The following is a 15,096-nucleotide window of genomic DNA, read 5'->3' as shown; positions in this document are numbered from 1 at the left end:
CTCAAGGTAACAGCACCAAAGCATTGTGGGAGAAGTGTCTCGGAAGAGCACCCTTCCTACAGTTTTCTGAGATTACTTAGAGGAATTCCCCCTTAGGATGACTTTGGGGAGGGAAAGAAGGGTGACACAGAAACTACTCCTCGAAGAAGGCGGCAATGAGGTACAAGTGCGTGTGGAGCTGTCAGTAAGTGGGCTCACTGCTTACCACCCTGGGCTGATTCAAAAGTCACAGAAACCACTTTCTTCACAATGGCTCTGAGGTTGTCAAATCCATCCAAATCTGTCTCCTCTTGAAGGGTTACATGTGGGAAAGGAATGACTGACATGTGCAAGACTTCACAGACACGAAGAGATTTCTCCTTTAAGCTGCAAGGCCAAGTGGGAAGGTTAACTAACGCTGACCCTAGAAACTAAGAAGGCACGCTGAAGCTTTCAAAGATCCGGTCACTTGGAACAGTCTTCACAACCATCAGTACCCTAGGCAGTTATTCGGCTGCTAGTCCATCGGTATGGTGCTCAGGTCGTCTCGGAAATAAAGTCGTGTCTACACAGCACCCTTTGTGTTAAGGCCATGATATTTTTATTCCTCCTCGATAAAGCCATGGATGACCGTATGCTCTACCTCAAAACTCTGATCACCCAGGCAGACACTTTGTCAGCAGAGATCTTTCCAGCTCCATTGGCTAGCACACTGTCTTTCAGCTTGGTCTTGAGCAGATTTCTTCAGATTCGACTTAGTTCAACAACAACGACAACAAAAAGCAACCAAAAACCTGAGCTGGTTAGCTACGGATGTAAAGGAGAAAATAAAGCCTCCACACAAAGAGGAATGTTAAGACAAATTCTATTCAAGAAATCCACCAACAGAACATTAATCCTATCATGTTTCACAGCATTAAATCTCCATCCAATGAAATTTGTCTGCAGGAAACCTTGAAGGCTTTCACTGCACAGGCAGAGAAAGCAGTTGTCTAAAGGACACGTGTCCGAACTCGCTTTACTGAACACAGGAGAGATGTCCTATTTGTAACTCAGCTGTCCATTTACCAGTCCAGTAAGTTTCAGTAAACCTTGCTCTTGAAAGACTAGTAAGACCAGAGACTTTCCCTTTTGGAGCCTTTAGTTCAACTCCGGTTTGTCAGTGTTAGGAATAGTCTAGCATCTGATACAGAGCTAGGTTTGACAAGACACTCAAGATTTTCAGTAAAGGCTTGGTGAAATGGAACAGGGAGAATTGTACCAAGGTTTAAAACTGAAGCCAAAGTGTCATTCTACTGTACAATATGGTAACAACCACAAATTAGCTTTACAAGTAAGGGGGGGCCGCACTTTTCCTTTTTCCTGCAGTATACTAGACATGGTGCCTGAATCCCTGAACATATATAGTACAATCAATATGTACCGCAGGACAGCCACCCAGCAAATCAACATGAAGGCTTGGTGACATCAGGGTCTTTTCTAAAAAGCACTGGGCACTCTTACTGTTTAAAATGCTCATATCTTTAATGCAGATGTTCATGAGATTGGTTTCTTTCAAGAGACCAATTTCTCAGACTCAGGAAAGGATATTCCTACACTATGGTGACCATAAGACTTGCTCTCACATAGGGGGCAAGGAAGCTACAAGGCTTCATTTCAACACCATAAAGTACAATATAGGAAAGATTTCTTTAACCGTGTGGTCTTTATTTCAGTGCCAGTGTTACAGATACAACACAAATGTTCCAGTTAGAAGAAGGAATTCAAATGGAATGCCAAGGTCCAAGCCAGGCTCAGGAAATGAAAAGGGAGGTTTGGAGCAATGGATGAACTGACTCCAGTGTGCTCCAGATGAAGTCTGGTACTGCTCTTCCTATGGGCTATGGTGTTTTGTGACGGAGTCTGCTCCTTAAGACTGAACTCCTCTTTTGACCCATTTACCACAGCTCACCCAGGCAGATGACAGGCTTAGGGAGACACTGTGGTGGGAATAGGGGCAATAACAACTAATCATGTATCTTGTAGAAAGTGTCCGCTTTGCACTTTAAGGGGAATTGATTTTGAACATCATGGAGAGAGAACTCATGACTACAGCTGAAGAATGGAGAGAATGGGGAGCTGGAAGAGCCTTGGAAGTTTCTATTACAAATAGAGCACCATGTCCTTCATGCCAAATCTCAACAAAAGCTCTTTGAACTGCATCTGTCCAGTGTTTACAAACAACCTCTCAAGGTCTAACCAGTTTTGTTTTGTTTTTTATAACAAACATACATACATACATGTGTGTCTGTGTATACAGCAATGCACAGAAAAGGCTACCAGGAGCTTAATGCCTCTTTCAAACATTGGGAGAACCAGCAGAAAAGGGCAGGGCTCCCTTATGTCCATTGTTACAATTCCATTTCCAAATGCCGATGTAAAAAGCGCCTTAGGATGGTAACCAGCTAGTGAGGAACGAACACCCCACCTTGCCCAGTCCACAGAGATACAACAGTAGAAAGAAAGGGCCACTCTTTGCTGCAGAGACAGAGCGAGTGTTTTCTTGCCATGAATTCCAGTCCTCTCCTCCAGGCCAGCTGCTGATTGCCTCCGTGGCCCAGAGAATGTTGATTCTGGCTGCAAATGTGGGAGGGGTGAAGTGTGGAAAAGGGAGAAGAGGAGAGAGTGCAAAGTAGCCTCCAGAAGCAGCCAGCCTCAAGAGCGGAGGAGAGGACTTTAGTCTTTACCGATGCTTCAAGGTCAGCAGTAACTTGAGGAACCCCCTTGACAGTTCTCTCAGCTCCTCGTGCCCATGGTACAGTTGGGGGACTTGCCAGCAATCACGACCTCCTTCCCAGAATTCCTTTGATTGAGTGGGTAAGGATGAGAATGGTGCTGGCCCTCACTGCCAGGACTGAGGGGGGAAATGGCTCACTTCTGCTAGGTCTTGCATTGCTGAGCCCTTGTGGTTGTATGTGAGCTTGATCCGCATTCGCAGCTGTTGCTGTAAAAGGGAAAGAGAACCATAAATTAATTCACTGAAATAAAATCTCCCTCTCTCTCCAGTCTAAAATAGACTGTTCCTTGGAAACAAGGTTCCACTACACTGACCAGGCTAGCCTCGAACCCTTGAGTTTCAAGTGATCCTCTCATTCCAACCTCCCAGGTATCAAGGACTACAGGCACACACCACCATGCCTGCCTCCAGATATATTTAATCCTAAAGGCAAACAAAGTCCATCAAAGTAAAGCTGTCTCAAATGGTACATAGGCAAACAGCCAACACCAAAGCACTTATTATCACTCTTGGAGCCCAGGAGTCAACATCAAGGCCATAAAGTAGACAGCATGTACATGCAGAATACCAGGCCGGACCCCAGCATTGGGGATGGGGGTGGGTGGGGTGGGGTCAGGGGACAGGACACAAACACTACAGATGGACTCTGTATTTAACTCTGTCCAAGTCTCTAGAAAAACAAGGGACCACACTGCTGCATGTTCTACATTTGGGTCAACTGCTGTTTACAAAGTCCATGATAAACACCAACATCAATGTTCCTATTTCCAAAACATAAAAGAAAACCTGGGTGCCCAGGTAACAGCAGTAGTTTAAGTGTGGCAAATATCAAATATTAATACATTAAGAGAAAATTTGTCCATGTATCTGATGATGAAAATGTGTGTTTGTTTGTACTAATGATCTGATCAAAACACAGAAAAAGACAAGAAAAAGCAAAGCTATACAGAAGGAAACAACCAAAGAGCTTGCAAGGAAAAAAAAATTGAACCATTTCAAAACGGTGTGAAAATCAGACAGTTAATTATTAAATAAACCAGTTTATTTATTTCTTTGAAAAAAATACAGTGAAACTATTGCTAAATTGGTTTCTAACGCTATTTTTCATGTAATTGCTTCACTTAAAATACTTCCAGTTTTGATAGCCATATTTAATAATTACAGCAGTAAATATGGACTTTTGATTCAACAAATTATTTTACCTCAGATTTAAACTTTTGTTAAATCTTCAAAACTATACCTATAATCCTCAAAATAGAGAATTTTTACTTGCATTTTAATAAGATGTCACTAATCCCATTTGCTGTCCCTGGGCTCAGTTTATCTCTACAAAAGAACAAGGAAGTTAAACCAGGTATTTTCCTAGATCTCTTCTCTAACTATGAGTAAGAAACAACAAAAACAAACAAACAAAAACCAGAAAAAGGAAAGCAAAGGTTTACACAAGAAAGTGAGTTTACACCTTATGTAGAGCTGCTCCAAATGTGCTACTCACCTTCTGTGGATTCAGAACCTTAATGACTTGCGTGATGGTCCCTGTGTTAAATGCTGGGACAACGCTGCTGCTCGGAGACAGAAGCTGCAGCTGGAATGTCTACAAAGGAACAAAGGGCACTTCAGAAAGCAGCAGTGTTAGGTCAGAGATGTCAGCAAGAAGCTGAGCACAAGCCAATGGGTCAAGTCCCAGGTTCCCCTAAGTTCTGTCCAGTGCTTGTTTTCCAGATACCAGTCCTTAGTATATAGTCACTCACTGAATTTGTAAAATCCCACTTAGGTCTCTGGTTGTGAAAACTGAAAAGGTGCCACTTTTCAATCTCTACCAGAAAGGAGTTCTAGACTGTCACTTCTCAAAAGGTGACCAATTCTTGTTCTGGAAACTCTGCTTAGTAACTCAACAACTATACAAGTAAAGACTGTGTGCCTGTGGCCTGAAACAACACTAAAGGAGCCTAAAAGAAAAGCTTTCCAGACATAATAAAGCCAACATACTATACTAGCCACTAACCACAGGCCTTTATGCTTCTGTATGATCTGGGGACTAGGCTTCAGAGACTCTGACTTCTGTTTTCTAAAGCCTGCATAATGTGGATTATATCAAGGTCTGCCCCTAAAGAAAGGCCTGAAAAAGCCAGTTGTTAATACAAAAGTAGAACATTCAGGAATGCACTAGCAGGGACACAAGGCCCTAGCACAGAAAGTTCATGCAGAACCAGCCCAAACAGCAAATGACCAAGAGAAGCCAAACATCATAATTTGTTGAGTATGGAGAGGTTTTTATGTTTGCAGAGATGGAACAAGTGCTTTAAACAAGCTAGGTAAGCCATACTGTACTAAGTAGCTACAAAAAGCCTTTCCTGAGAGGCAGAAAAGTTTCTCTATAAGCTCAAATATTAGAACTCAATAGTCAAACTCAAAGCACACACTTATTATCTTGGTTCTCATTTATAATTCTATTGTCAAAATGAATTGTGTAAGCCAAAAATGCTGTTACCAGCAGGGCAGTGGTGGCGCAAGCCTTTAATCCCAGCACTTGGGAGGCAGAGGCAGGCGGATCTCTGTGAGTTCGAGGCCAGCCTGGGCTACAGAGTGAGTTCCGGGAAAGGCTCCAAAGCTACAAAGAGAAACCCTAGGGGGGGGGGGGGGACCAAAAACAAATAAACAAACAAATAAACAAAGAAAAACAACAAAAGCTGTTACTAATGTATTTCATTACATTTAAGACTCTATCAACTATGATCCAAATAGTTATTTTATAGAGCACTAAGAAAGAAAGAAAGCTGCCCATTAAACTATGACAAGATATCAAGTTATTTTTCTATGGCATGGGAGGAGGTAATCAAACTTAGGACCTTGTACATATAGGCAAGTGCTCCACCAATGAGCAACAACCTTATCTTTAAGATATCACTCAAATTGCACTTCAATTCAGAAACTGAAAGCTACAAAGTAGTAGGAAATGTGGCATTGTGAAGCTCAAGATACATTAACAAAAGACAGTGCCCTGTATAACAACACCTAAAACAAGACCATGCAAAGGCGATGCTGCTTGGCCAGTGTAACATAACTACTATAAAACCCTAAGTTGTAACAGCTGCCATTTCCTGAACACTGAACACAGAAAAGTGCTTCAGGTTGGGTCCAACATGAGAAACTCATTCACTCTTCAAAGTGACTCTCATTACCACCTCACTCTGCAAATGAAGGAAATGACACAGAGACTGAGTTGCTTCATGCAACACAGCAAGTACTAAGATCAAAACAGGACATCTCTAGAATTTATAAGTGACTTATAACTATGTCACATCACTTTTAAAATATATAAATTATTCTGGCTCTAAAAATTATGAGCAAAAGTTAAAAAAAAAAAAACCCACAAAACCAAAAAAAGTATTGTCAGCTTCCAAATGCATGTTGTATGAATGCCATGCTGCATGCACATGTCACAGAAAGATTACATTAGCTTAGTCTAAGCCAGTGCTAAATGCAAACTACAGCCTAATACCTGTCTTTAACATTCTATTGGAACGGAGGCATGCTCATTCACTTGTGTATTTTCTACAGGTTGAATCACTACCTTTCAGAGAAAACCTTTGTACTCTGCTCATTTCTGACCTTCATTAAAATTGTTCAGTATTCAAAACCAAACAAATATTCCTTAAATTAATTTGTTATTTTAAAATGCCTCAATTCTCAAAACAGTCACTGTATCAATAGTAAACTGGAGATTAATGAAGGAGGAATAGTTCACTCAGGTATCAAGACACAAAATTTGTTCTGAGGCTAGAGGGATAGCTCAATGGGTAAATCCACTTGCTACCAACTCTAATGACTGGAGTTCAAGTCCCACAACCCATATGGTAGAAAAAGAGAACCACCTCCTAAAAGTTGTCCTGCAACATAATTATGTTGGAGTTGTCCACACAAACTATGACATGTGTATCCACCCACATATATGAATATATGTGCAGACACATATAAAATTTAAAGAAAAAAATCTAACTTTAAGAGTATAAACTATCAGGTTGGGGATTTAGCTCAGTGGTAGAGCACTTGCCTAGCAAGCGAAAGGCCCTGGGTTCATCCTCAGCTCAAAAAAAAAAAGTGTAAACTATCGCCAGGTGGTGGTGGCACACGCCTGTAATTCCAGCACTCGGGAGGCAGAGGCAGGTGGATCTCTGTGAGTTCGAGGCCAGCCTGGTCTACAGAGCTAGTCCAGGACAGGCTCCAAAGCTATAGAGAAACCCTGTCTTGAAAAACCAAAAAATAAAAATAAAAATAAAAAAAAGTGTAAACTATCTATACATAAAGTTTTGAAAATTTTTAATTCTAATCTAGTGACTAGCTACCAAGTAGTCCTTTATCCTAATTAACGTTTTAATTCTGTTATATGTTGAGTTTTTAGATCTTTAGTACTACATTACTAACCCTATGTCAATACTCTAAGCATTAACCTCGTAAAATTCAGTTCTCACTAATCCTAGTTTTTGGTTTACTCTTTTAAAAAATAAGGTCTTACTATGTATGTAGCACTGGCTGGTCTAAAATTCACTACTTAGATAAGGCTGGAATCTTCCTGCCTCCTCTTCCAAAGCGCTGAGATTACAAACATATGTCACCATATCCAGCTGAATTTTCTTTTATTATCCTAGCCGAAAAAGTATCTGTTACTGGGGCTGGAGAGATGGCTCAGCAGTTAAAAACAAATGCTGCTCTTCTAGATGATCCAAGTTCAATTCCCAGCACCCATGCCAGATGGTTCATAACCACCTATAACTCTAGCTCCAGGGCATCAGATACCCTTTTCTGGCCTCATTGGAGGGACACGGGGATGGGGACACACACACACACACACACACACACACACACACAGCATACATTTACAGAGATCCACCCAAATACATATAAATAACATTTTTAAAAAGTATAACGAAGTAAAAGTACTCACTAAAATGACATGCTTCAAGGAACAATTTTGTAACACTGCGGGGTTAAGTAAAATCTGAAAATTTAATCTCTAAACATTAAGTATATTCTTCACCAAATGCACAAAACAAAGTTAGCTAATTTTTAATCAAAAGAAAAGGCAGAGAAGACCCTGTAATACCTTTGGTACTGCAGCTTGGAAAACAAAGTCCGTCATGTCTAGCTCTGTGCTATTAGAGGCCTGTATCGTTATCACTGTTACGCTGGGGTTGGTGTTTGACCGTTCAAAGGTGAATTCTATCTTCAAGCCATTCTTACTGTATGCTGTGATAGAGGGGATACCTGGGGAAATACAGGACCATCAGTCACACAGAAGTCAGGAGAATTAGTACTCCCTTTGCTCAGTAACCACCACTTGGTGCTCAAGTGAAGGTAGAAACGGTAACTGTACCTGGGGCAATGTCATTGAAGAGAGGCTGTGACGAAAGCCCATCCAACAAGAAGGGGGGCTGGGATATCTGTGGCACTGAGGCAGGGGCAGGAGCAGCAGCTGGAGCACCTGAAACAGATTTCAAAAGAAAATCAATCTCAGGGGGAAACTGTAGTTACTATGAACTCAAACTAAAGAAAAGATAACTAACCAGTATACAGAAAACATAGGCCAAACAAGAAGAACCAAAAATTCAAATATTTTAGCTTCCGTTCACCAAAATTACCATTAAGAAAACAAGACCACAAGCAAGAGAAAATGTCTATTATGTAACAACAAATGGGTAAGTGTTCAAGACATAAATATCTCAATGAAAGAGATAAGCCAAATGAAGAGTGATAAGATATATAACAAGCAACTTATAGAAAAGAAAAGAACCTGAATGAAAGGGTATCCTTTGTTTTTCTTTTTCTTTTTTATAAAATGGGAATCTTAAAGGGGGCTCATTCCCACCATATAATAAGGCTGAAACTACTGGCTTGACTGGTTTTGTCTTTGTTTAGTAAGACAAAGGCTTACCATGAAGCCTAGGCTGGTCTTTAACTAAAAATCTAAATACTGGGATTATAGGCATGTGCCACAATGTTCATCTAATACTGTGTATTTCTTGATAAAATATTAGACAAACATTGAGAAATATAGTCATGCCAGGGACAGTGGCATAGGACTGTAATTCTACCACTCAGAAAGCTGAATCAGGAAGAGTCAAGTTAAAGGGCTACATAGCAAGATGTCTCCAAATCACCCAAAAAGAAACAAAAGTAAAACTTTAAAATGGAGTTAAAAGCCTGGCAGCAGTGACACACGCCTTTAATCCCAGCACTCAGGAGGCAGAGCCAGGCAAGGCAAATCTCTGTGAGTTCAAGGACAGCCTGGTCTACAAATCAAGATCCAGGACAGGCACCAAAACTACACAGAGAAATCCTGTCTCAAAAAAAACAAACAAACAAACAAAAAAAAGTTAAAAGCATTTAGACTTTGAGCTAATATTGGTCTTCAGTTACCTAGCATAGTTTTGACATCTGCCGGTCTAAAATTGTTTCTCTGCTTACAACCCCTGCCCTCTCCCTCTCCACAGGCCCAGGCTGGCCTCAAACACACTATGTAACCAAAACTAACCCTGAACTTCTGATTCTCTTGCCTTCACCTCCTGTGTGCTGGGATCACACAGGTGTACTAACACATAGGACTTAATCAGTGCCATCAATAAAAGCCAGAGCTTCCTGAATGCTAGACAGTCACTCTACCTAGGAACTGCATCTCCTACCCTGAAACTGACTAATTGTAAATAACTAACTCTAAAGGCATAAAACAAGATGCTTTTAAAAACTGTTAAGTTATAAATTGTGGGCCAGGCATAGTGAAGCACGCCTTTAATCCCAGCATTTGGGTGGTTGAAGCAAGCAGATCTCTGTGAGTTCAAGGCCCAGGACTACAAAGCAAGTTCCTTCACACACACATGCACCCAGTCTCACAAAAAACAACAAACAAGATATATATGAGAGCTGTGGAAGCCTGCTGTTTTTAGGGAAATCATTTAGACCAGGGTAGAGAGCAGAGCTGCTCCACATTCTGAACCTCTGGTTGTTTTCTTCTCAGGCTGTATGTTCCATACTTCTAAAAGTACTTTTAAAAACACCCAACTTTTCAGCCACACTTTACATGACAATTAGGATAAAATTACACACGTCAGTGATACTCTTGGACACACTACTTGCATATGAATAAGACAAAAAAGACCATGCTAATGGTGGATGCTTTCTCTTTGGTTGCTTTAATAAAAGGGAAAGAGTGTGGTAAGTAGTAAGTTAACCCATCACCACAAATGTCCACAGCTGTTGAAAACTAAACATGAACAGAAACACATCTGGAGAAGGTTCATTTTGAGGCACTAACTAAAAACAGAATTGGCTGGAAATACATTATTTTTTCTTCTAAAAAAGGAAGTCCTTCCTACCTTAAAATACTAGCAACAACCCATTCTTCCAAAATTAAATTAGCCTTTAAGAAATCCGTCTAGATTATGCTCAGAGCATTAACTTGGCAGCTTACATCCCAGATGTTGCCAGTTCTACCCTTGCTTCTCAGAGACTCTTCTTATCATTTCCCCCAAGATCTCTATTGCTATCCAAATAGTAAATAATTCCAGTCTGGCCTCACCTGTTAGGGTGATGTCTCCCAGCAAGTCAAGAAGTTCTCCACCAGCAGAAGCCGGTTTGCTGGTAGGTACAGTTGCAATAACAGGTGTTATGTCATTTCCTCCCAACAAATCCAATAAATCATTGGCCTAAATAAGGAAATAACACCTTCATTCGTAAGTTATTTGTCTAAAGTGGAAAAAACTTTGTGTTTTTAACATTAAGAAAGGCCATTACCAAGCAATCAAAAAACACTAAAGGTATCAGCTAAGAAATAAGCTACAGGGACTAAAGTATCACCAGGAGCCCCGGACAAGCAAGGAAAGACTACCTGGCTGGCGGGCTGGGGCCCAGAAGGTGGTGGTTTAGTCTCCAGTGGAGCTGCTTCTGTCTCCCCATTTGTCTGCACAATCTCAGAAGGGCCATTTGTGGTCACTTTTTCCATGACAGGCATTCTTTCAAGTAGGGCAGACCTAGAAGAATCTGAAGTGGTTACATTCTAGGCAGTTAACCTAGACTCCCTGCACACAACAATCACCATTAATGATTAATTTTGAAGCTTAAGAAACATCTCCCCTCCCTGCCCAACACACACACTAGAGTAGAAGATGGGTTATAAGACCTGAATTCTTAACTGGACGAAGAACAGGCAAGAGACCTTGAATAAACAAAATGTCCCAAATCCCCAAACCTGCTATTCAGTGGCTGGGACTAGGGGAAGGAAGGTAAATCAACAGATATTAGCAGACTTCAGGCATGAGTTGGATATTATATAACAGGGAGGGGGGTGGGACGACACGAGACCAAAAACAAAACAACAAACGTTTGAAGTAATGGGATTTGAAAATTATTTCTCTTGTAAAAAGATAGTAACTGCCTTTTAACCAAATAAAATGTAAAATGATGCAAACTTTATATGGGGGCAGCATGCAATGAAAAACACACAATAATTTTTATTTATTTATTTATTTTGAGACAGGGTCTTACTTATCATGTAATTCTAGCTGACCTGAATCTCACTCTGTAGACCAGGCCAGCCTTGAACTCACAGAGACCCACCTGCCTCTGCCTTCCGGGTCCTAGGACTGAAGGCAGGCCTCATCACACCCAGATCAATACATTGATTTCTTTGGAGCTTAGGCAGAGGAGAAAATGGACAAAAGGGAAGCAGCCAAACAGTGGGGAACTGAACAGGGTTACAAACTCAGGGAATGCCGCACAAGCCATGTGTCTCCTCCTTCACAGACTATAAGGACAAGTCACTCAGAACGCCAGTGGTACAGCCAGTGGTCGGTTTATTCTGCTCACCTCATATGGTCATATTTCTTAAAAAGTGCATTGTATTCTACTGCCCTCTGCTGGAGCTCTACATCGATGCTGCTTCCATAGATAGACACCACTTTCTTAATCCGGCTGTAAAATAAAACGATAAATCAAACATTGAAAGCACAAAGTGTAGGACGACAAAGCAGTGGAAACATTAAGGCAAGAGTTCCTTCATTAAACTTTTGAATTATCTGTGTTTCTTAAATTCACATCATGTTTCAAGGAGAGAGTACCACTGCATTACCTGTATTCATCCACCATTATACTAGGTCCACTTGTGAGGACAGATTCCTAAGTACTTATTCCACTTCCTTAAACTTGCTAGAGGTTTGAGAACACAGCTTTAGTGGCATAGCACTTGCACAGCTGTGTGAGGCTCAGCAGTGAAGAAGAAAAACACCTTGCAAGACAAAAGTACCCATCATTTTGCCACAAAAGGAATCTGTACTGTCCAATTCTCTTCCTTAGTAACTTTAAAAATATGGTTTTAGCATCAGAATGTTCACTGCAAATCCATCCAATTAGTAATTTTTATTTATTTGTTCATTCATTTACTCATTCATTTATTCATGCATGCATTCATGCATTCATTGGCTTTTCAAGACAGGGTTTCTCTGTGAAGCTTTGCACTTTCCTGGAACTCACTTGGTAGCCCAGGCTGGCCTCAAACTCACAGAGATCCACCTGCCTCTGCCTCCCAAGTACTGGGATTAAAGGTGTGTGCCAACACCACCTGGCTTCAATTAGTAATTTAAATACTAAGAAATTTACACTTCTCATGAAGCCTTACATTGAAAATCAAATAAAGTCCAAGAAAACTTTGTCAAGAGTCAATTATTATTCAAAATAGCACCAAGTAAAACTTAAAAGATTTAAACACACACACACACACACACACACACACACACACACACACACACACACACACGCACACACGCACACACATAAACACGCTTTTATTCCTACACCAGTATATTCAGAATATAATAAATCAAGGCAGGCATAGTGACACACGCCTTTAATCCCAGCCCTTGAGAGGCAGAGGCAGGCACATCTCTGAGTTCCAACCAGCCATAGTTACATGGCATAAGATCTTGTCTCAAACAAACCAAAACAAACAAAAAAGACTACAATAGACCAAAATTTTAAGGGCAAATGTTAAAAACTGGATTGTAAAAATACTACTTTAGCTATACAATAATCCACAGTAGGGTGGGGCCATGACAGAACAAGATACAAATGAAATACGCATCAATTACAGACTGATCATTCTAAATGTGTAGTACTAAGTAAATGAAAACTTTTTAATCATTGTCTCTACTTCTCTCTATTCCTTTTGTTCGAAGGTGTCTTTTTATTTTATGTGTATGAGTTTCTTGTCTGCATGTATATCAGTTCACCAAGTATGTGTAGTAACTGAGGAAGCTAGAGAAGGGTGTTGGATCCCTGGAACTGGAGTAACAGGTGGCTGTTAACTAGCGAGTGGGTGCTGGGAATCAAACTCCGGTCCTCTGTAAGAGCAGCAAGTGCTCTAAACTGCTGAGCCATCTCTCCAGCCACATTTTTGTCTATTCTTGAAGTTTTCTGTGATAAGCTTTTAAATTTCCCAGAGTCTCATGTAATGTAGGTTGGCCTGAAAGTAGTTATATATTCAAGGATGACCATCAACAACTGATCTGACCTGTTGATGCAGTGCTTGAGATCAACCCCAGGTTTTGTGTACGTCAGGCAAATAAATATTCTACCAAATGAGCTACAGAACAAGGGGCTAGGGTGATGCCTTGGTGGCTAAAGTGACTCTCATGCAAGCATGAGGACCTGAGATTGTCCCTAGCACCTATAAAAAGCAAGGTGCGGTGGTACACATCTATAATCCTAGTGTGAGCGAGGTGGACACTGAAGAGTCAGATTCCTGAAGTTCTCTGGCCAACTTGTCAAATACGTGAGCTTGTGGCTAAGAGACCCTATCTCAAAAATGAAGGTGGCAAATGATAGTAGAAGACACTGCATCAACCTCTGGCCTCTGTAGTGTGCACACACAAACGGAGTTACAGGACAACCCTCTCACTCCACTTCCCTTAATACTCACTTTACAGTACAGGTGAATCGAGTAGAAAGCTTCATAATGGCAGTGAGAGCATACCCTCGTGTCACAGAGGTGGACATATTAGAGATCAGGACACTTTCTAAGATATCCAGCACTTCATCTTCAGTCACCTGGGGAGGAAAACCAAGACGCAACAGGTCACCAGCGGAAACTGGAAAGCACGGGAATCAGAGGAGCTGGAAGGGCTGCCACCTGTGCTGACCTAGTCCACGGTCAGAGCAGGGTTTAAAGCAACCACTGGCAGTTAAGAACAGACTCTATCCTCAGCTCAAAAGAAAAAAAACAAAAACAAATCAAAAACAAACAAAAAACAGATTCTATTTTAAGTGGCAGAAAGAGAAGAAACATACGGGATGCAAGGAGTTCAAGGCTGCTGCCAGTATGTTCTCAAAAGTTAACCTCTCAATGAGCAAATGGAAACATGAAAACATGCCTCATAACTGCCCACAGAGGAAAAGAAACCAGAACTCCATTTGCTACAGAAGAGTGAGACGTGAGTGGTCAGGTTTTGTGTTCGTACTGGGGACCCAACCCTGCACTGATCTAGCACTTGATAATCCAACTACACACCCCCCCAGTCCAACCACAATGGATTTAAATCCACATAATAATCCAAAAATTTGCCAAAATGTCTAAAAACAGTCTTGATACTATTTCTGTAAAAAGCTTTCAAGAAATCTATTCCAACTCCCCATTAAACATTACTCCATTGTCAAAAACAGTCTTGTTCCCTCCTTAGCCAAGAGTAACAACAGATACCTGAATAGGCTCTTCCTCTTCACACTGGCCAGACACAAGAAGATCGCCATATTCACCTATACACCACGCAGCCACTTGTACCAACGGTTGCTGCCAAAAGAAAGTCAAGGCCTTCAATCTTCCCAAAAATGCTGTTGTGTGTGTCTCTGCATGTGCATACATTAATACATGTATAGGTATATATGTATGTGTTTGTGTATAATTGGTTTAAGTATGTGTGCATGTACATGTGTGAAAGTACATATGGAGGCCAGAAAAAAAACCTCTCTTGCTTCTCAGATGCTGTACACCCTTTTTCTAATGTGTGTATGCATGTGAACACATGTGTGTGGATGTATGTGTATATGTGTACATGCGTGAGTAGAGGCCTGAGGCTGACATCTGAAGTTTTCACTCCATCTCCACCTTATTCATTAAAGCAGGGTTTCTTTACTGAACACAGAGCTCACAAATATGGTAACCAGGCTTGTTTGAGCTGTTCTGAGGGTCTTGGGATTGAGCACTAGAATTGCAGGTGAACGGGCATACCAACCACATTTGCATTTCTTCCTGGGTCTAGTGACCCCGTCTAGACCACTTCCATGTCTTTCATGTTGGT

General features: G+C 41.0%; 1 protein-coding gene across 3 annotated transcripts in view; it reads right to left on the bottom strand.

Moving 5' to 3' along the window:
* Nucleotides 1-1,665: 1,665 nt before the first annotated feature.
* Ap1g1 (adaptor related protein complex 1 subunit gamma 1) overlaps nucleotides 1,666-15,096 on the bottom strand; it is a 93,146-nt gene continuing 79,715 nt past the window's right edge. For all 3 annotated transcript variants that reach the window (XM_036187150.1, XM_036187148.1, XM_036187147.1), the window contains 9 exons: nucleotides 14,499-14,588; nucleotides 13,722-13,849; nucleotides 11,615-11,719; nucleotides 10,638-10,779; nucleotides 10,329-10,455; nucleotides 8,130-8,237; nucleotides 7,860-8,020; nucleotides 4,251-4,349; nucleotides 1,666-2,962 (listed from right to left, as the gene is read on the bottom strand). In XM_036187150.1, coding sequence (XP_036043043.1) covers nucleotides 2,861-2,962; nucleotides 4,251-4,349; nucleotides 7,860-8,020; nucleotides 8,130-8,237; nucleotides 10,329-10,455; nucleotides 10,638-10,779; nucleotides 11,615-11,719; nucleotides 13,722-13,849; nucleotides 14,499-14,588 — 1,062 coding nt within the window. In that variant the 3' untranslated portion in view covers nucleotides 1,666-2,860. The remainder of the gene's footprint in view (nucleotides 2,963-4,250; nucleotides 4,350-7,859; nucleotides 8,021-8,129; nucleotides 8,238-10,328; nucleotides 10,456-10,637; nucleotides 10,780-11,614; nucleotides 11,720-13,721; nucleotides 13,850-14,498; nucleotides 14,589-15,096) is intronic.

Source organism: Onychomys torridus, chromosome 5, assembly GCF_903995425.1.
Source record: "Onychomys torridus chromosome 5, mOncTor1.1, whole genome shotgun sequence".
In the NCBI taxonomy this organism is placed as follows: Eukaryota; Metazoa; Chordata; class Mammalia; order Rodentia; family Cricetidae; genus Onychomys; species Onychomys torridus.
This window is presented reverse-complemented; position numbering and strand designations above follow the sequence as displayed.